This window comes from Aquarana catesbeiana, linkage group LG01 (genome assembly GCF_042186555.1).
Source record: "Aquarana catesbeiana isolate 2022-GZ linkage group LG01, ASM4218655v1, whole genome shotgun sequence".
Lineage (NCBI taxonomy): Eukaryota > Metazoa > Chordata > Amphibia > Anura > Ranidae > Aquarana > Aquarana catesbeiana.
Genome location: NC_133324.1, coordinates 248,284,840 through 248,306,141, shown reverse-complemented (window position 1 = coordinate 248,306,141; position 21,302 = coordinate 248,284,840). Strand labels below are relative to the sequence as shown.

The window sequence follows — 21,302 nt, the reverse complement described above, 5'->3', positions numbered from 1 at the left end:
TGCTTTTGGACATCCCATTGGTTCCAGAATATTTCCTCCTGTGTCCTGTAGTATACGATTAAGAAAAAAAAATTTTTGTCCCACCTATAAAGTCCCTTTCTTGGGGCATTGATCACATGTCCCTCCCCTCTGTTTCTTATGGTTAACTCTCATTACTGCGTTTTAAAAAACTGAGGCTTTTTGGGAGTAGGATGGGGTTGTAGAGGGCTGTCCCTTTAGCTTGGTTGGCCTACATAATACACAATTCCAGAATATTTTATCCTCTGTCCTGTAATGCACTCTAGAAATTGATTTTACAGGTGGACCAAAGTCCCTTTTTTTGCTAGCACTTTTTTCTTCAGTCTAAACTCTTCTATACATTTCTGCTGGAGATTTGTCTCTTCCATTGCATCTATCCAAAATGGTTGTGGTTAGCCTGGCTTTTAGAATACCACGTCCAGACCCAATTGGACGTTGAGGGCATAGCCTGGAAGTGATCTTCAAGCACTGGTTCGGAGAGGGCCACTTTCCACACTGATTTCTGGTAAAGGTTGGCTGCAGAGTGCTATCCAGTTCCAAAGCCGTTGGCAAAGCCTCAGTGATTGCCCTGTCATAAAGGACTTGCTTAGTGGGTGAGGCCAGTCAGGCGAGCCCAGGGAGCTTCCTCATTTGCATAAGTCACTTTTAGTTCCCCTATTTGCTGGGTGGAGTGTCACATAAGCATACTTCGCACTTTTATCCCTGCTACCCAGCATTGAGAAAGCATCTCCCCACTGCTGCTCCTGCTTGCAAGAGCCACGTGGAAGAGCTTGGAAGCCCTTTCTAGAATTCTGTTCTTACTGGCTGGTACTGCCCTTTAACCAATCTTAATGTGACTTCAATTTGTCAAACCATGTTTGGTCAAAATCACTTAAAGAGATACAACCACTAGTATGGTTGATCCCTTCCTTATTAAACATGTGGAGCAGATAGCTGTCAGCTGTAACACTTTCCTGGATGCCTCAGTGAGGTGAGTGTCTGAACGTTCAGTCTTATGCTACAAGAAATCCTTTCTGGTTTTGCAAATTTACAAAGGTGGTGTTGAGGCCTAGAATTTCCTTTTTTCTCCGATTTTCCTTTTTCTCATGCTGGATGAACCCAAAAGGCTGCACCAGCTTTTCATTCTACTACCACGGGAAGACCATCATCCTAGCTTATGGTGTGTCAAGAGACAAGTTGCACCCTTGTCAAGGCACACGCTACTATGCTCTGTAAGTGCTTCTTCGACTTTTAGGCATCAAGCAACTGTTTCTCAGATTTGCAAGGACTCCACCTGATCTTTTATTCAGGCATGCTCTATGATCTACCAGGTGGCCTAATATAATGCCAACTTTGGGTGTAAGGTCATTCAGGTGGCTTTTTGAGTTGCCGTTAGTCCCCAGTTCTGTTGTTTTTTTTTTTTTGTTTTTTTTTCTTGGACCTGTTAGCATTTCTTTTTTGCCCACCTTCTTAGTTGAACTGCATTTTGACATCCTTCAGGTTTTATACTCCCTCAAATGCACTTGGTATACTACAAAACAAAGGCATGCTGGTAGTAGGAGAGGTTATCCTGGGCTGGCCTACATTTTTTTTTTTTTTTTTTTTTTGTTTGCTAGTGTCAAATCCTCCCATTTGGCAGCAGTATAACTCAAAGGTTTAAGACTTCCTGTGGCCCATGATAAGGATTTCACAATAAGCAAAAATTTCATATTTTCTTCAACACTACAAAACAAATTCGGGTAAATGTGACTTACTAATACTAGGTAGGAACAGCTGTCACATAACAGAGACATTCCACCTCACCCAGCACACCCAAACAAAGTACTCTATGCCAAATGCTGTATAAGGTCTGGCAATGGATTTCTCACATCATATTGCACAGAAGGAGCCAACAACAGACGCCAACTTAGACAGTACAGTGTAAAAATGAGTGTAATGGATGTCCATTTTTTGAAAATGTTACTATGAGATTTTGGCATCAATTTAGTATTGTCTTTGTGTGTATGTGTGCAGGTTTAATGGGAAGAGCCATTCCTGGAGACAGACATAGTCCACACACCATGAAGGAACCACCACAACATATTAGAGGCTCCATAACACAGGGTAATAAATTGTTTTTTGAATGTTCTGTTTCTCTCATTTCTAATGATTTCTAATTTATTTTGATTCAAGAAGCTTGTGCCCAAAGTGAACTGCTACTGCTTTTCAGTAAACCTGGAAGTCCACTCAGTTTACCTTAATCTGATTTCTGTTACCCACTGCAGCAACAATGCTTGGAGGTGTTCAAATCTGGGCTGGGTGGGTCTTCTTCCAGAAATTCATGATGCATCTTGATGTATCAAAGTGTTATTAATATGAACTTTACATGCAATAAAGTTTTCAAACATTTTTTTATGCTTTTTTCCCAACAAAAAAGTGGAACCTCATTTTAACTTCAGCACTGTTGCGTGAGATATTGCCCCACAGGTACTGTTCTGCCTCAGACTCTGGATTATATTATTTCTGCTTGTCACCTTAGCAGCTGCTAGTTGTTGACACTAGTTTGCTTTTCTTTGTAGCCCTTTTATGTGTTCATTTTTAAAGTAAAATGTTGGAAACATATATTTGGCAGTTTCAGAAATATATATGGTGTAGATTTTATTGAATACCTCATAGACCGCATTAAAGAAGCCTCAGTTTTCCTAGTACATAGTTGCATAGCTATAGCAATACAAAACATGTATGTATGCATTATCATTTTTTCTGACACTGTTTTTATTTTAGTAGGGTACCAGGTTAACCTGTAGCTCCAGCAGTCTGAGTGGATCCTGCTAAACGGCAGCCACTGTAATGTGATACAACCCCCTTTATTGGCACTACATTCTTAGATACATCTATCTCCGTGCTTGTATGGTTTCTTCTCCTAGTTACCCTGCTACCACTTAAGGCATGGCTGCCCAACCCACGGACCTCTGATGTGGCCTGCAACCTCCTGCTCTGGGATGGTGGGTCAGCAAGCCCAGATCACGGGTTGCTGACCCGCCATCCCAGAGTATCAGTGTTGTAGATGGAGCCAGTGGTAGAGGAAGCAAACAGAGCTGCAGAAGCCGATTCTTCCTCTATAGCGCCGCATCCTGTCCCATGTGGTGTGATATTAAATGCACTCCACCTGGGACAGCAAGACTGCAGCCGGTGATGCCTGAATATTTGCAGCAAGGGGATTCCTGCAGCTCAGAAAGTAAAGGATTAAATTAAAGGGCAGTGTATATATCATTCACAGTTTTAGCAATGGGCATAATATTAATAATCTGCAATGGTTATTAGCCTGCTTTCAAATTAATCCACAGTTGCTGCGCAGTGCACTTGCGGGTTAGCTGCACTGAGCCGTAGACTTCTATTATATTCTGCGGGTTAGGCGCACTTTCTTAAAGCGCACCAAAACTCCTGAATGCAAGAGTCTTGGTGCCTTTCCAGAAAGTGTACCACACCTGCAAAATATAATAGAAGTCCTCAGCAAAGTACAGCTAACCCGTAGGAAAGCTGCAGGCACGGTGCAGGTAAACTGCAGCACATCAGTTTGAAAGCAACATTATAGTAGGGGACTCTGAACAGTAAGGGCTCATTTACATTTGCAGTTTGGGGGGGGGGGGGGGGCGGTAAAACACACAGTTCATTGTGACCCTCGCTCTTCAAAAGGTTGAGCACCCCTGACGTAAGGAGTGTGATCATTCATGATGTCCTTGTATGTAACCAATAAAAGTAACAAAGGCAACATAAGGCATCTATTGTAAGTAATACAATTTTTGCCATTACTGTAATAGTGTTGTTAAAAGAGCTGTTAAGTGTAAGAACTTTTTTATACGCCTAAGAAATAATCATGTTCATAATTGGAAACGCTTCAATCCATTTATTTAAAAAAACATTTTTGACTCATTTAGCTTGATTAACAAGCTATAAATGAATGCAATTGCCTAGTGTTCTGTGTGGCAATAGAAGCGTAAATAAAACTGAAGTAGGAACATTACACTCTTTTAGGTACATGATGTTTTTCTTCTTAGGACAAGCAGTGTGCTATGAGAATGCCTGCTGCTTAATGCTTTGGTACAATGTCGGCTGGTCACAGAGATTACTAAGAGTTTCAGTTCATCTGAGGTCAGCTTTGCATATACAAATGATACACACACAAAATAAGGATATAGCTCCGGCTGGTGTGTATTTACTTATTTGGTTGTGTCATCAGCTGATTACACTTGGTGCCTCTAGGATTATTCATTTTTTGGCAGTTTCCTTTATTAAGAGATGGAATCATATTTTTCTTTTGTATCTTCTACCAGTTAACTTTCATTGCTTACACCAAGAGTTTGTTTTGGATCAACTTGAAATTTCATATTGCACGTTGCTCAAGGACCTTTTATAGTTTGGCCCCACTGCCTACACAAAAAAAAACATTTAAAGCTATGTTGGGAAAGGTAGTTGTGGCTAAGATTTTCTAGATCCGGGTGCAAAATGTACCCTGCAGTATATCCTTGTTATATTAAAATATACCACATTAACCTTCCATAAACACTTTAATAGACACGTTATTAAATAATAAGTCCACCAAAAATGATTTTACATTTGTGGAGGCACCAGGCAGTTCCCTTATGTTTCTCAAAGTATATGTAAACCCTAAGAATAAACTATTTTTATTTGGCCCCTTATAGTCTGTAGATGTACCACTGAAAGTGCAAAACAAACACCTGCTGAGTCTACCAGAAGTCTTGTGCGCTGATAATGTCCTTTGCTTTCTGCCTGTGCTGTACACTTTAGAAGTTACATTGTTTGCAGCTACCTCTGTGGACTTAAAAACTGCACCCTTTACCAGTTCCGTAGTGCTTTCCTAGGGTCACAATGCTAATCTTTAGATGTGGTAGCTGTCCCCCCCCCCCCCCATAATGTATACTTGGTGATGGCAGTAACACACTTCCCGTTCAAATGTAACAACACTCACTCATTGTATGTATGGTGGAACAATATTGCTTCTCCTCATCTCCATAACATGAGGGGGGGGTTCTGTAGTTCACAGAAGATAATTGGAAAGGGTGGTCACATTGTTTGAGATTTCAGTTCAGTGCACAGTAAGTTGCAATACATTTACTTTTTGTTGTTGGATTTATATATACTTAAAGTAGAACTATAAGCAAAACTTTTTTCGTTTTAGGTAGAGCAAGGGAAGGTTATAACCACTGTCAGATTATTTTTCCATCTGCGTCCCTTAATTTCCTTTCCCATAGCCAAACAGGAAGTGAGAGGAGATCCCTACAAATTAAGGGGATTCCTTGGATCCCCCCAGATCACCAGAGCTAGTGTCCCCGTTGAAAGATTTCCCCTCTATTACTTTTCTGGGGACAACCCAAAATTTATGATTTTCTTTACTTTCACTTTTAATGATAATGGTTAGGATAAAGAGAGGGTGAATCTCCTTAATGGGGGCACAGACCGCAGTAAAAACTGACAAGAGTCTTAATCCCTCTCCACTCCAATCTAAAACTGGAAAAAAATTTTGCCTTTAGTTAGTTATATTTTAATATTATAAATGGATTTTTGGTTTTGAGATCAGAATTATTGCAGTTATTATTTCAGATTGGTCTGGCTGTAACAACAGTTTATACAAGTCTGTATTGCCATTGTAAAGTTGTGGGGATAGGATCCTATCGAGGCCCTAGTTTTGTTAACATCCCCTTTACTGGCATAAATAATCAGCATGTTCCATAGATTAAAGTAGTAATAAACCCAAAAGCAAACATTTATTATTATATTGCAGCTTACCATTCCTTAGATGTGATGGCTGCATTAAATTTCTTTTCTTTCTTTCTACAATTATCATCTGGTGATCTGGCTAGTAATTCTGTTGTTCCTGCTACAGCTCTCCAGAATGTATCAGTTACAGGGATGAGACAAACTATTTAAGATTAACAGGGGTGCTTACAATGATCAGCTTTTAATTATGTGGGAAAAAGTGTTTGCTGTAACTGTTTATAAAGCTGAAGTTTTTGGTTTCAATTTGCTAGTGTATTTAAATCTGCTCGTACAACTAACATTCCCCTCCCCCAGACTGACAGTGCTGCTGCCCAAAGGTGCCCCTGTGCTCCTTCAGCCAGAGTGGGGGGCACGCTACTCTACAGGAGGTGTGTTACTGGCCATAGGACCAGGTGAAAACAGAGGTAAAAAATAAAACCAATGCAGCCACCACATCTAATGATTGGTAAGCTGCAATATATTACCTTTTTGGTTTTGTTTAATAACGCTTTGATTTGGAAGGGTCATATGCATTTGGTGCTGATTTCCCATTGTGTTTTAATATATATATATATTTTTTTTTTTTTTTTACCTTACTCGGCTTTGTGTGAGAAGTTCACTTTAGTTTGATTTTTCATTTTGCAATCTGGCTTTAATCTTCAGGAATCCCCCGCTCCTTTGCTGATGCTCCAGATGACTACCTCAGAAGAGAAGCCAAGCAGCTGAAAAGAGAAAGCACTCCACCACGAAGCCTTTCTGATGCCTACAAAGTTAGAGCACATGAAGGTCTTTCAGGCCCGCTGAAGTTGAAAACCCATGAGGACATGGTGGCCACAGTGAAGGAAGCTGGGAGGTCTGTCCATGAGATCCCCAGGGAAGAAATGAGACACAACGCCGAAATTCCGGTGACTTCCAGGCCTCTTAAAGATGGCTCTATTACACAGGTATGCTATTCCTAGTAAATGTAAATGGGGCAGGGCTGGTTGCCTGTATAGCCTTTATTGGCAAAATGAGGAGTTTTACAATTCCAAAATAATCTAAATACTTTCATGCGTTCAGAGAGTGTATATCAAGGTGGACACTGGTGAGAGGACAATGCATGCTGTAGGAATATGGATACTGGTAAGGGAACAATGTCTCTGCTAGGGGTACGGACACTACTACTGAGTGAACAGTGTATATTTATTGTCAGAGTTACAGTGCTAAACTCGGCTAGGTCAGATCGGAGATCTTTCATGCTCATGGAAACAAAATCCTCCAGAAGCAAAATCGGAAGCTTCAATATCACCTGATACTACATAGTTTAACCACATGCTTACTGGGCACATATAACCCATTCCTGCCCAGGCCAATTTTCAGCTTTCAGTGCTGTCACTCTTTGAATGACAATCGCGCGGTCATGCTACACTACCCATATGAAATGTTTATCTTTTTTCACACAAATAGAGCTTTCTTTTGGTGGTATTTAATCCCCACTGGAGTTTTTATTTTTTGCTAAACAAACAAAAAAAACATCAAATTTTGAAAAAAAATAACAAAAAAACTGTTTACACAGTTTTTTCTAAAATCTTGCAAACCGGTAATTTCTCTCCTTCATTGATGTACGCTAATGAGGCAGCACTGATGGGCATTGATAAGCGGCACTGGTAGGTGGCACTGGTAAGATACTGATAGGTGGCACTGGTGGGCACTGGTGACACTGGTGACAGCAGCAGTGACTGTGTGGGACTGATGTCCCGTTTACACAAGCAGGTAATCGGCTTATCTTTTTCTCCTCGCGCTTATAAAAGTGGAACTTGCGCTTTAAGGCCTCCTCCCCGACTCCTGTTTGTGAAACTGATCTTTTGGGGAGGAGGGGGGGAGCAGGTACCCGATTTTGACAGGTACCAGCTCACACTTTCGTTCCGGTCCCCTTAGATGTTCAGAAGCGGAAGTTCTCCCTCCTGACGTCTTCTGGGACATTTGACCGGTCCTAGAAGACTTCAGGACCAGTCACAGAGCGCAGTGCCACTCGCGCATGCACTGTTATGGGCACCCAGCTGTAAGGTTGCAAGCTGTCACAGCTGGGTGCCTATAGTAGAGATGCCGTCACCGCCGTGGGAGAGCAAAGGAGAACACAGCCTGGGAGAGTGCACTGCTGGATCGTGGGACAGGTGAGTGGCTGTTTAATAAAAGTCAACAGCTACACTTTTTGTAGCTGCTGACTTTTAATAAACAAAAATATGACTGGAACTCCGCTTTAATGAGCGGCTCTCTGCATTTTTCTGTAAATCGGTTGTTGGGGCAATTTTCCCATCTAGATTGTAGGCCTCTGAAGATGTTGTGTTACCCTAAAAATACGTAATCTTACATATTGTGTATATAGTGTTCGTTTTTGCGCTTTGACCTTGTGTTAATCGATAAATACAGCATGAGAAAAAGTACAAATTTATACCTGAAAGTTGTATTAATTTTTTTTTCCTTGTCTTATACATAACTATGTCATACAGTGTATTGTATATAAGGCCTCATGTACACTGCTGCTGGTAAACGGACATTTGGAGCAGTTGGGCGTTTTTTTCAGATACCCCTGAATACTCCTCTGTTATCTTATCAGTACATGTACACAGGGTCATTTATAGTTGTTTTTAGGCAGTTGAGTTTAGAAGCATTTTTTGGAAAGCAAAAAATGCATTCAGAACGGATGTTCAGAGGCATTTGAAACTCCAAACGCCCGTAACCGCTTGCTAACGCGAGTTACATACTTTACTGGGGAATGGAATGAATGCTTGAAAAGAAGAATAAAATAGGCAATCCATTATGAAAATAAACCACAGAATCCAGACCGAATTTAGAAGTTACATTTCGCATAATATTTGAGTCCCAGATAGCAAATTATCCCCCTGAGTTGGGCCTATTTCACACCATAGTATGGTAACCAGGAAGGCCAGTCACTGCTAGGACACACAGAAAACAATTGTTTTCCGGAGCTGCACTGCAGTGATCCATGACAAAATGCAGACATGATGCACTTTATCACAGAGCATTGTACAGCAGCGCAGTCCCACTGCATGACAAGACAAAATGCCTTGTCGCCTGTGTGCCCAGTTCACACCACTGTGTTGCGTTGATGTGCGGGTGGTGTGCAGTGAAAAAAGTACTTTTTTTTTTTCAGTACAGCGCAGTGGGAGGCAATCCACCATGGCGGCCAATTGAACTTTATAAAACGTTTGTGTGACATTTTAGTAAAGTATGTTGAAATAAAAGTGAACAGTGCAATGTAGGATCAAAAACGAGTGCTATTTCACTTTGCATAGCTGAGTTTTACATCTTTATTATACCAGCCTAATGATTCTACAAATCAAAGTTGTCAACTGACTTTTGCATCATGGTAATGCCCATATATTGGGCCTTTATCTCGAAATAAGGTGTAATCTCCCTATAATCACCCTTTTTGCAGACTATTTAGTAAAGTAGTGAAAAGGGCAAACTGCTGTAACCTATAGCAGCAGTTTTTAGGTTAATGTTGATTGCTTTGCTGTGTTTTAACAGAGTATATTTTTCTCTTACCAATGAGTATGAGAAATAATGTCTTATGAAATAGCATTGTGGCTAATTGGGTGAAAGATCAGTCTACACACTATAACACACTTGGCTTTGAAGAGTGGAAAGCCTCTGGCAAACATGTTGTAAGGCAGTGGGCATCTTTCCATAAGAATGTGTTCTCAGAGCCAGCCCATGGAAGCAAAGAGCACAGCCAGATACTTAGATAACATACAATAGCTTGCAGAATAACACTTGTGCATGTTCCTGTCATCATGGAATCACTTAGCAGACAAATCTCAACCCTACTAATGTGGTATTTAAGTCACTGTTTACTTTATTCAGAACTATTAGATTTTTTTCTGTGTGTTTTTATTAAATCACACTGTAATACACATGGGTTTAAATTCAAGAACGATTCAGGTATATAAACCTACATGTTAATTGCTGTCAAATAAAAACTAAAGTAGCCATCACATCTAAAAACTGGTAGGCTGAAATATGTTACATGTTTTTTTTGGGGTTTAATCATCCTTTAGGCTAGGTTCACACTATTACAAGTGTGGGAATGCTTGTTAAATATACATGTTCCCACAGACGCACAGTGGTGCCATTAATTCTTAATGGCACCCCCATGCAACGGAAAAAGCACTGCGTGAAACTTCATGGCGCAAAAGCACCATGCGGGTCCATGCAGCCACATTTAAAAAAAAAAAGGGTCGAGGACTTTTTCCCTGCAGAACGTACGAATAGCTGACCATTCAAATAAACGACTGGAGGGTTGTGGTTGCCCACCACTGCACTAAACAAACAAAAACGTATTTCCTCTTTAAAACCCATAAGGGGGGATTTATTAAAACTGGGGTAGCCAGAACCTGGAGCCGATGTGTGGGTAACCAATCCGCTTCTGTTTTCAGCTTGTTTAGCTAAGCTTTTGAAATGAAAGGTAGAGGCTGACTGGTTGCCATGCACATCTGCTCCAGATTCTGGCTGCTTTAGTTTAGCTTTTTTTTTTAAATTTTTCTTTTATGTTCAATGTGATGGCTCCTTTTTAGTTTTGATAAATTCCCCTCTTAATAATGAAAACTCAGTGTCACAGGCAAAAAAAAAAAAAAAAAAAAAAAAGGGAACACAGATGATAATTATGGCTGCTGCAGTCTTCAAAATGTGTCTAACGTCCACATTTGTGACCTCAATAAATGTGTATATGACTGTGCTGTAAATATGTGAATCAAGATCACTAAACAGTTTACCACATATAAAAGTGCAAAAAAAATTACGAACCACACCAACAAACACAACTTATATCCAATTCAACAGTAAGCCCTATTCAAATAATAGTTGCTTAAAAAAACATAAGGTAAGTGAACAGGTGCTGGTGCCGTTAGTAACCAGAAAAAATGTGACCACTTTTAGGTGTTCCAGGTAACCCCACATCGATGCTTTTAGATAAGCACCTGAACAACCACAACATACAGGGATACACAATGTAATGCTGACATATAATCACACAACATAGGATGGACTTGTGTCTTTTTTTTCAACCTCACCTACTATGTTGTACACTCACCACAATATATGGACCTTCTATTACTAGATGGGTCTCACTGCACCTTTTTCGGTATGAACCACCGTGTACCTTGTCCCCATCACCAACTTGACCATTCACATGTACCAGGATGCGATTCCTTCCAGTGGAATACTGCTGAGGCAGTGTTCCCCAGCCGATACATTACATTCCATACCTGCAGCACAAGCCAGCTTCTGGTCCTGGGGCGGCAGCAGCAGCATCTTAACCATAAGCGATGTATGTACAGTACCTGGTATCTGTTTTTTACAGTAGGAGTTCAGCCAAAAACTAAGACTAATCTATCTAACCCTGTAAACCAAAAATCACTATACAAACTTTTTCTGCTGCCGGTCCGGTCCCACGCTGAACTGTCAGCAATGGCTTCTCTGTGTAGGCGTGTGCAGGAGAGGCAGCAGACAACGGAATCTCTATAGTAAGGCTATGGGTGACATCACTTCTCAGCTGTTGTTGGCTGTCTCTTCTACACCACATCCGCTGGCTGCAGAAAATGTATAGCCATTTCTGCTTTACAGGGCTAGATAGATTCGTTTTCGTATGTGGCTGCGAGTAGATTTAGTTCGTTTTTGGCTGAGCTTTCTCTTTTAAGCAACTATTATTTGCATGGGACTTATTGATACATTGGACATTAGTTGTATTTTTTTTTGGTGCTGTTCATTTATTTTATTTATTTTTGCACTTTTATATGTGGTAAACTGTTTAGTAATTTGATTCACATTTTTGTCAACGCAGTCTTTATACACATTTGTAAAATTCCCCTCTTAGTCTAAAGCTAGTTATGAAGCAGGAGAAATTTATAAATCCAGCTCTTGTTTTTTGGCAAGAACAGAATTTGTAACCTTCAGTTGCTTCAAGAGTCATGGTTTTTGATCTTTTAGCTTAATTATTTGACTTAGGCTGGTGCCAGTATTGTTCCTGACTGGTTTGACATACGCATAATAAAGGTTGTTCCATTTGAAAATTTAATTCTGTATTCAAATAGGCACATACATTCACCTTTTTGGGAACCGAAATTGCAATTGTAATTGCAATTCAAAGTACGTATCTATTAACAGTCATCTCTTATTTATAAAGAATACTATAATTACTTATTAATATCTATAGCTGAGTGGTTCTTAAAAAGCTGTTTGTTTTTTTCATTCTACAGGGTACACCTTTGAAGTATGACAGTGGTGCTTCAGTGAGCTCTAAAAAGCATGATGTACGGTCTATTATTGGTAGTACAGGTCGGCCTTATCATTCTTTACACCCAATGGAAGTATTACAGGACCACAGAACCATGGATCGGGTATATGATGAGATGATGCTGAAAAGTCGAGCTGGTTCTGGATCGATAACCAGGGGGGCCCCTGTAATTGTGCCAGACCCTGGGAAACCCAGGCACAGCCCATTGACTTATGAAGAGCATCAGTTAACCCATGGAACACCATACAGCAGTCATCCCTTGAACAGAGGATCTCCTGTTCCCACAAGAGAGTCTGCACAACGACAGCATGAAGGTATAAATATAAATGTATCTCTAGCCTTTCTGACCATGATTGTCTTTTTTTTTTTCTTTCTTTCTTTGTCCTGCTCCTTTCTTTTTGTATATCAAATACATACATTTTATATTCTATATCTAGCTGGCCAATAGTGCCGTTAATCTAAAGACAAAGTAGTGTGTTAAATATACAGTATATTAACAATGCGTGTTGCCATAAATGTGCAAGTTGTAGAGTGACATTACATAACATTCTGCCATCTATTGGCAACACTGAGCCATCTTAGAGGTGTATATAATGAAAACGTAACTGTGGCTGTTTATGAAAAGGTCAAAGAGCAAGCAAGGTCACACCAAACCTCCCTTTACTCTCAGGGCAAGCCCATATGGATACAAATTTCAACCAATCCACATATTGTATTAGTGTTTAGTATTTTCTTAATCGTTCACTGAAGTATACAGTTTTGTACCAAAAATTCCCAGTTTTGTGTCCTAAGAAATAGCATGTCTCTCTCCAGCTCTGTTAGTTCGAGACTTTTCCCACTGCTTGATTTATGCTTGATATTTGAAATCCCAAGGTTTTCCTAATTTTCTAAGTTATCTCTGCAACGACCCTGCACTGACATCCCTGCAGTGGCATATCTGGATCTTCTTTACAGCACAGGGCCTTGCAATATGTCATGACAGATTACCTTATTTACAGCGGTTGCTTTCTCCAAGTTCTATGCAAGCTGTAACACTCTGATGCTCTGAAAACTCACTACTGGCGAGTGTGGCTCTCTTCTGCTGGGGTGCTTGTCCCTGGGAGTCTATAAAAGGTTGATAGCCTTACTGTTTTTTTGCATTTAGGGCCCTGTTTTTACCATTCTTCACTGCAGTGGTTAACTACGCCGTTAGCCTAAAGATAGAGGGATAAGCTGTAATGCTCGCCATATACCTCACTCCGGAAGACTTCTGGCTCTTCTGTCCTCTTAGACTCTCCAGTTTGTGGGCAGGCCCTCGCTGTCCAAGTACAGTATAGAATTTTTGGTCCTGCATTGTATATGATGACCTTGGAGTGTGACTGCTGGTCAGAGCACCAAGAGTAAGGTAAATTGACATACATTTAACCCTTGCAAATATAAAATTCAATGAAGCAGCGCAAAAAAAAAAAAAAAAAAAAAAAGTAAAATATAAGATAGAAAATAAGGATTGTGAATGATCAAAATCAATGAATGTGTGTGAACTACAATACACAACATTTGTGATTAAAAAAAAAAAAGAATTAAAAAGCAGTCCATATAGTGCACATCAGTGTAGATTCTTGTGACAAACACCTCTTGAAGACAGTGCACCTCCACCACATAGAATGCGTGCTTACCAAATGCAAGCTCTATGAGCCTAAGGCTAAATACCCAGCCAGGGCCTCTATCCGGAAGGGTGTTGAGTATCCACAGGTATTGATTGGGAAGAATCTTGAACTAAACACCAAACGACCAGGGGGACTCGAACATCAAACCACCAGGGGAATAGATCAAGCGTTACCCAAAAATGTAAAAAGACTCTCCATAGTGTAAAATGCACCAATTAGGTTTATTAAAGATTAAAAATGCTGATAAAAGTGATCAAGAAAAACAGCCGGCCAGCTTGCAAACACCTGTCCACTGAGTAACAGCGCAATTGACCTATCCCCCTGGTGGTTTGATGTTCGAGTCTCCCTGATCGTTTGGTGTTTAGTTCAAGATTCTTCCGATTCAAATACCTGTGGATACTCAACACCCTTCCTGGTGGGGGCACTGGCTGGGTATTTAGCCTTAGGCTCATAAGAGCTTGCCTTTGGTAAGCACGCATTCTATGTGGTGGAGGTGCACTGTCTTCAAGAGGTGTTTGTCACAAGAATCTACACTATATGGACTGCTTATTAATCTTTTTTGTTATCACAAATGTTGTGTGTTGTAGTTCACACACATTCATTGCTTTTGGTCATTCACAATCCGTATGTTCTATCTTATATTTTACTTATTTTTTTATAGCACTGCTTCATTGAATTTTATATTTGTACATGTGTGTATCTCATGTTTTTTGCAACTGCTTTATTTTGTTTTTGTTTTTTTTTTCTTTTTCTCCTTTTTTATGGTATTTAGCGCAGTATTTTTCCATATTTTAACCCTTGCAGTTGTAACCTCACTGCAAGAGGTTTTTTTTTTACAAACATTCTGGAGTTTCCCCAGATTTAGATGAAAATAAGTGCATTTTTTTAGATCCAAAAGTTCAGCTTTCAGTGGAGAATCAAGACAGATTTGAATCTCTCTCTGGCTGGACAGGAATGATGGGCACCTTACTGGTGGAGGGAAGCTGATATCCAGAGGAAACTATGCTCCCAACATTGAACTGGCAATTCAACTGTGCCTCCAGAAAGGTGGAGTACCTGATGTGTTAAGCAGTATGTTGTGCCATATCCGCAATTTATATGTGGACATCTGGAAGATGGGCTTTTTAATTAATCAGAGCTTGAATACTGGGAGGTATTTGACAGATCTGCCATAGGGATACAGGTAGACGGTGGACATAGATGTATTGGCCTCCCAGTTTAGCCAGAAAGTAGACAATGGTTTCAAGAGATGGTTACAAGAGCTTTCTAGCTGTTTGGGACACTGATGTATATGTTTTTTTCTTTTCCTCTGTTCAAGCTCCTAACGAAGCTTTGTCAGAGAAATAGAATTAGAAGACGTTTTGGTCATCCTAGTTGCTCCAGAAAGGTTTGTTTTCTCACTGATTTTTTTGTAATGTTTTCCAGAGCATCTAGACTTTTTGTTTTAGACTCTAATCTGGCACCCTGCTTCTAAGTAGTTGGCTTCAACGACATGCCTTATAACTTTTGTAAGGTGTACTACCTGAGGTTTTGGTGGTATGAGAATCTTGTGATCAATCCTGCCTGTTTTTTTCCTGGGCAAAATCCTTTTTGTTCAGCCCTTATCATTATTAGGTGCTAGGTGTCAGCCTTTGGCTGTCCTCTTCCAGTGGCAAAACTCATTTGTTCATACATTTACCAGGGGGGCAGATCCATGTTGCTCTTCCTGTTGAGACCACCGTGGGATTCAAATCTGTTTTTTTCAGTTCTACAGAAACCTCCTTTGGAACCTCTTTGGGTGATATCTTCCAACTTTATCCCAAAAGTTTCATTCCTGTTGGAAATTGCGTCAGGCGAGAGGTTCTTGGAACAGGCAATCTTGTCCCCGGGACGGCCTTAATTTTTGTCAGCATTGCTTCTTCCTTTTGCATAAATGAGGACAATATATTACTATTGCTTTGTCTTGCTGTAAACCATCCTAGGGAGATTTGTCTACTTTTCCATGATGTAGTTAGGACAGTTACATTGCCCCATTGTGCTGAATTTGTTGCCATGTCTCAGTAAATGATGGAGAACATTTTTTTTTCTTTTACCTTTATGTGGGGCAGATATCCCAGCCTTCTTGTTGGGTTGACTTGTTTTTTCTTTTTTAACTGTCTGCTGCTTGCTACAACTAAACATGCTTGTAAGTATTGGGGATACAGCCCATTGTGGCAGCATAACCCGTTATATTTAACAAAGCTGTGTGCCTTAATGAACATCAGAGAAAGGGATTTTATGGTAAGCACAATAAAATAACATATTTTTTTTTTTCCTTCTTCCATACCCAAAAGACCTTGGCCAGAGATTCAAGTGGTTATGCCAGAAAAGTGTGCGCATTATGACTAACTCAAAACACCACTAATCCTAAGGTTTTGGTTGACTGGGTAAAAGATGAGCAAAAAGACGGAAACCTGATCTTAAAAGGTGTTCTTAAAGTGGATGTAAACCCATACATATACCCAGTGAAGTGAACAGCCTCTGATGATACACAGGGATGAAAGAAATCTCCCTACATAAGTTTTACATGCGTATCTGCTTTCTTCAGCTTTATATATTCTTTAGAAAGTTAGTCTCTGTTAGGAGATTTTCTCTTCCTGTTCAGCACTGAAAGTGAAGTCTGGGCACACAGCCAAGACAGCTGATTGTAGGAAAGGCACACCACATAGGCAGAGACTCCCAGAGCTGTTCTGTGAATAATTTAGCTCTCTGCTAATCTATTTATTTATAGCAACCTCCCGGACACAAAATTCAGCCTGGTTTTATCTCAGTTGATGGAGAACTTGTCAGAAGTTATCAGGCTAATGACAGAAGAAAGGAGCAGGAGAAAGCCATGGGATGTGCTTTGAAGAGAGATAACAAAACACTGCAGATATATGTGCCCAGTTCAAACTTCATCAATCGGGTTTACATCCACTTTAAGTTGAGTTCCTTGGAAAAAGAAGCCATAAGGCCCCCCATGTACACGGGACGCTGAGGCAAAGTCCTCTATTGTTTTCCATAATTTTTTGGTCTTTTCAGGTCAAAAAAATAGTGTACCTTTTTTAAGTTGCGGATTGTCATTTGCCACGTCACCTGCCACAAGTTGTGGCTTGTCCACTTGCCACGTCACCTGCCACAAGTTGTGGCTTGTCCACTTGCCACGTCACCTGCCACAAGTTGTGGATTGTCCACTTGCCACGTCACCTGTCACAAGTTGTGGATTGTCACTTGCCACATCACCTGCCGCAAGTTGCTTGTTCAAATCTAACAACATATGGGTCAAATTACAATTATACTTCTGATAACAGCAATGCTAGTGGTGTATTGGATTGGATCAAGGGCTCATTAGGGTATATAAATGGTCTATGAATCATTGCAAGCAATTACAATTTTTTTTAATATTTTTCATCGTTTGCCATCATTTTTGAGATTTTTAATGTCAAAAAAATATTTGAAAACGCGGCTAAACGCCGGTGCCGTGCTTGGTGTCTGAAATGTGGAAATCCTCTGCGTCTGAACCCATTTTTTTTGCTTCCAAAGAAACGCTGTTAAACGCAACTGCAAATAAAGGGCAATAAACGAGACTGTACACATGGTCACATAGGATAACATTGAATGAGTTCAGGGGCAGTTGAAAAAAGCATCCAACTGCCTTTGAACGTGTGTTTAGCAGCGTCCTGTGTACATGGGGCCTAATTACAACATTGTATTAACATTGAGGGTATCTTTGGGCACCTTAGGATGTAGAATTCTTTTTCATAGAAGGGTTGCTGTTTTTTTTAAATGGCATTTGGGTTGTGTTTTCATGCACTGCTTGTGAGTTGTTTAACCGCTTCCAGACAGCCCCATGTACATTTACTGCGGCAGGGCGGCCCAGGTGCGCGAAATCACGTACTTGTACGTGATTTTGTGCATGCAGTTTAGGGGGCGCGCTGCTCCCACTGTGATTGGACAATCATCTGAATCACGATCTCTCTCTTCTTTCAGTGAAATCCACTCCCCCACAGTTAGAAAACACCTCCCAGGGAATGCATTTACCCCTTGATTGCCCTTGTAGTTAACCCCTTCCTTGCCAGTGTCATTTATACAGGGATCAGTGCATTTTTTTTAGGACTGATCACTGTATTGGTGTCCCTGGTCTCCAAAAAGTATCACTTAAGGTCAGATTTGTCTGCCGCAATGTCGCAGTCCTGCTAAAAATCGCTGCCATTACCAGTAAAAACAATAAAAATTAAGTCCGTAAATCTATGCCCCATTTTGTAGATTTTTTTTTTTTTTTTTTTAACCAAAAATATGTAGCAGAATACATATCGGTCTAAATTAATGAAGAAATGTATTTTTTAATTTTTTTTTTCCATCTGTATTATAGCAAAAAGTAAATAATATTTATTTATTTATTATTTTTTTCAAAATCGTCGGTCTTTTTTTGTTTATAGTGCAAAAAATAAAAACCGCAGAGGTAAACAAATACCACCAAAAGAAAGCTCTATTTGTGGGGGAAAATAAGGACATCAATTCTGTTTGGGTACAGCATTGAACGACCACGCAATTGTCAGTTAAAGCGACGCAGGGCTGTATCGCAAAAGATGGCTTGGTCAGAAAGTGGGTAAAACCTTCTGGGGCTGAAGTGGTTAATTGCGCTAAACCTTTTCTTTCTTATTTCTTACACTGAATTTGTTTTAAGGGAAGAAATTCAGGTTGAAAATTATAATTGTCTGTTTCATGTAACTGTTTTGTCATCCTCAGGCAGCATGAATTCTGGAAAGCCTGTGACTCAGGAAAGGAAGAGCACCCCAAATCCCAGAGAAATGTCAAGCTCCAAATCTCCCCACACCACGGTCCCTGAACATCTTCATGCCATGTCCACCTATGAGCACTTACTGCAAAGAGTCAACCCAGAGTTGTATCGTGGTCATATTCCCCTACCCTTTGACCCCGCTGCCATTTCCAGAGGGATCCCGTTGGAAGCAGGTATAATGTCAGACACTTCCTACTAAAAGCATAGTTAGTTCCTGTGTCAATGGCCTTTTTGTTCACTCCAAAAAGGTGTTGCATTTCCATATGCAGATTCTATGAGAAGGAGGTGGTCGACTTGAGGTCAAATACATTTGCCAGTGAGTTCTGACTACATTTGGAAGCTTGTCAAAACTGATGTCATCGACACAGGCCCAAAGCCCATCAACACGAGCTCTTATTTATATTGCTCCTTTAAGCACAGCAAAAAACATGCCAATAATCTCTATCTTTATGTTATCATAATAAAGATGTGTGTGTTAGAATTCCATTGCATGCAGTTTTATTCACCAGAGGCAATTGTAACTAAACATTATGAATTGTGTAATGTGATTTTTTTTTTTTTTTTTTTTTTTTTAATATATGTATATAATCTTGTTTTAATCTTTTCTACAGCTGCCTATTACTTACCCAGACACCTGGCTCCCAATCCAGCTTATCCCCACCTTTTTTCACCATATCTCATTCGAGGATACCCCGATACTGCTGCCATGGAAAATCGTCAGACCATCATCAATGACTATATCACCTCTCAGCACATGCACCACAACCCTTCAACTGCTATGGCACAGAGGGCAGAAATGCTGCGTGGGTTGCCAACAAGGGACCCTGCCATGGCTCTCAACTATACAGCAGGTCCTAGAAGTATGCACAGAATGTCATTTAGCTTTGTGTCCACTGAAACTTTAATTTTAGATATATAAAGCTGCTTATACATCATGGCAGGTATAATGGCTGTATTCTTCGCTTGGAAACCATGATATCAGCTGACACGGTTGTTTCCATAAATATAATATTAATGATCAATAGGTACCACACTCCTCTCAGGAACATCTGGCATGCTTAAAGATATTTGCTGTACTTTCTAGCATTGTAAGGATATCTTTAATATGCTTTAGCATGTACAAATAGCATGCCAAGATGCACCCTAAAATACAAGTATGCAAAATTGACCACGCTACATTTCTAAACAGCTCTTCAATTTATTCAGTAGTTTAAAAGTCTTTCTTGCAAGTTTTTTTTGTATATGCGTATGTGTGTGTGATGTGAGATATGAATATATATATTCCATACTGTTATTGGCAAATATCTGTGCAACCTCTGATTTCAATCATATGAGAGGCAGTAGAATCCTAATATTAAAGAGGTTGGAGCGATGTCTACCCACCAATCAGCCAAAACATGAGCTGTGGGTGGCCCTGCAAGCACAACCTAACTTGGCAAAAGTCCATTTAAAAATTGACAGAGCCAGGAGGATGATTATTGGCTAAACAGTGACCACATTTTATCAGATACAGCTGCCTGAATACAATAGCCAACAGTTTAGATTCCTCTAGCCATGCTGTTAAGGGATCAAACATTTCTTTGCTTGTTTAGCCCTTAGGCCTCATGCACACTGGACCTTACAACAGTTATAAAAACGCCAGTATCTTTGTGGGGAGTTTTTCAACATTTTTGCAATACTTCTTTTTTTCCCCATTCATCTTTCAGGACAGCACCATAGAGAGACACCGGCTCCTCCCCTCTTAGGAAACACCGCCTTCCAATTCAATATTTAAATCTCATCCTCCCAACGGCCCCTCAGTTCAGGTGTTTCCTCCGGTGGGGAGACACTGCTTGGGAACCGTGGCGGATCAGTCAGGGAGACTGAAGCCAAAGATTTGGTGTGAGGAAGAGGGGGAGTCGGGTCTCTCTAGCTCTTTCCCTCTACTATTGTTTATTCAGTTAGGTAAAGGCTGGGGAAGCCATACTTACCTGTTTTTAAAACTGAATTGGCGCGCCTCAGCCTCTCTTGGGGAAAGAGACAGCTGAGGAGGTCCGTGTTTCTTCTGCCCAGGGGGGCGCTGTGGGAAGTGCCTGAGTCTCTCCTGCTTGTGCAGCCAGCGTTTGAAGCTCTATGGCCGGGTCGGATGACGGGTGACGTCAGTTCCGGCGAGGGCGGGCACTTCCGACGATTCCGCGTCTTCCGGTTCCGGACGCGGGGAAAGAAAACGGACCGAGCGTTCGGCTGGTGCGACCCTCTTGCTTTGCTGTAGAGTCAGCTGTCGGGGGAAACGATCGACCACCATCCTCAGCGGACATGTCGGAGACAGAGGTCTCTAGAACTGCTCCAGGAGACAGTAGCACCAGCCATGCTAAGGTAAGTGGAACCCTGGGGTGGTGTTCCCTTACCTAAATCCCGATAGCTTCACGGGTGTTCTCCCCTCACTGGTGGTCGGGGGGAAGGGGAGTGTGTCTGGGACCCTGGTGGTGGTTGGTCCTGGGGGGGGCACTCCTGGTGGTCCTCTGTAAAAGCACTGGTGGGATTGGGCATTTATGGCGACTCTCTCTCTTTCTTTTTCAGAAAGCCACAGAGAAAAGCAAGTCGCCTCATGGTTCAAAGAAAAAATGCCCCTCTTGTAGAGTTAGTATGGGGGAATCCTGGACCAAGGCACTTTGCAAGGAGTGCATTGATGGATTAGTCAGGGAACAGGCAATATTACTGCTCCAGGGCAGCAGTCAGATCTCAGTAAGGAAAGCAATGTCAGCACTGGGCTTACTGACTTCCACGCTTCCGGCAGTTCAGTGGGCAGGGCTGCACTTTCGCCCCCTAC

The 21,302-nt window shown here is 40.9% G+C and overlaps 1 protein-coding gene across 18 annotated transcripts in view; it reads left to right on the top strand.

Annotated features, from left to right (window-relative positions):
- NCOR2 (nuclear receptor corepressor 2) overlaps nucleotides 1–21,302 on the top strand; it is a 712,221-nt gene that overhangs the window by 635,399 nt on the left and 55,520 nt on the right. For 17 of the 18 annotated variants that reach the window (XM_073627809.1, XM_073627730.1, XM_073627722.1 and 14 more), the window contains 5 exons: nucleotides 2,011–2,100; nucleotides 6,418–6,698; nucleotides 12,012–12,363; nucleotides 18,442–18,666; nucleotides 19,105–19,353. In XM_073627809.1, the coding sequence (XP_073483910.1) occupies nucleotides 2,011–2,100; nucleotides 6,418–6,698; nucleotides 12,012–12,363; nucleotides 18,442–18,666; nucleotides 19,105–19,353 (1,197 nt within the window). The remainder of the gene's footprint in view (nucleotides 1–2,010; nucleotides 2,101–6,417; nucleotides 6,699–12,011; nucleotides 12,364–18,441; nucleotides 18,667–19,104; nucleotides 19,354–21,302) is intronic. The other variant, XM_073627747.1, reaches the window with a different exon arrangement.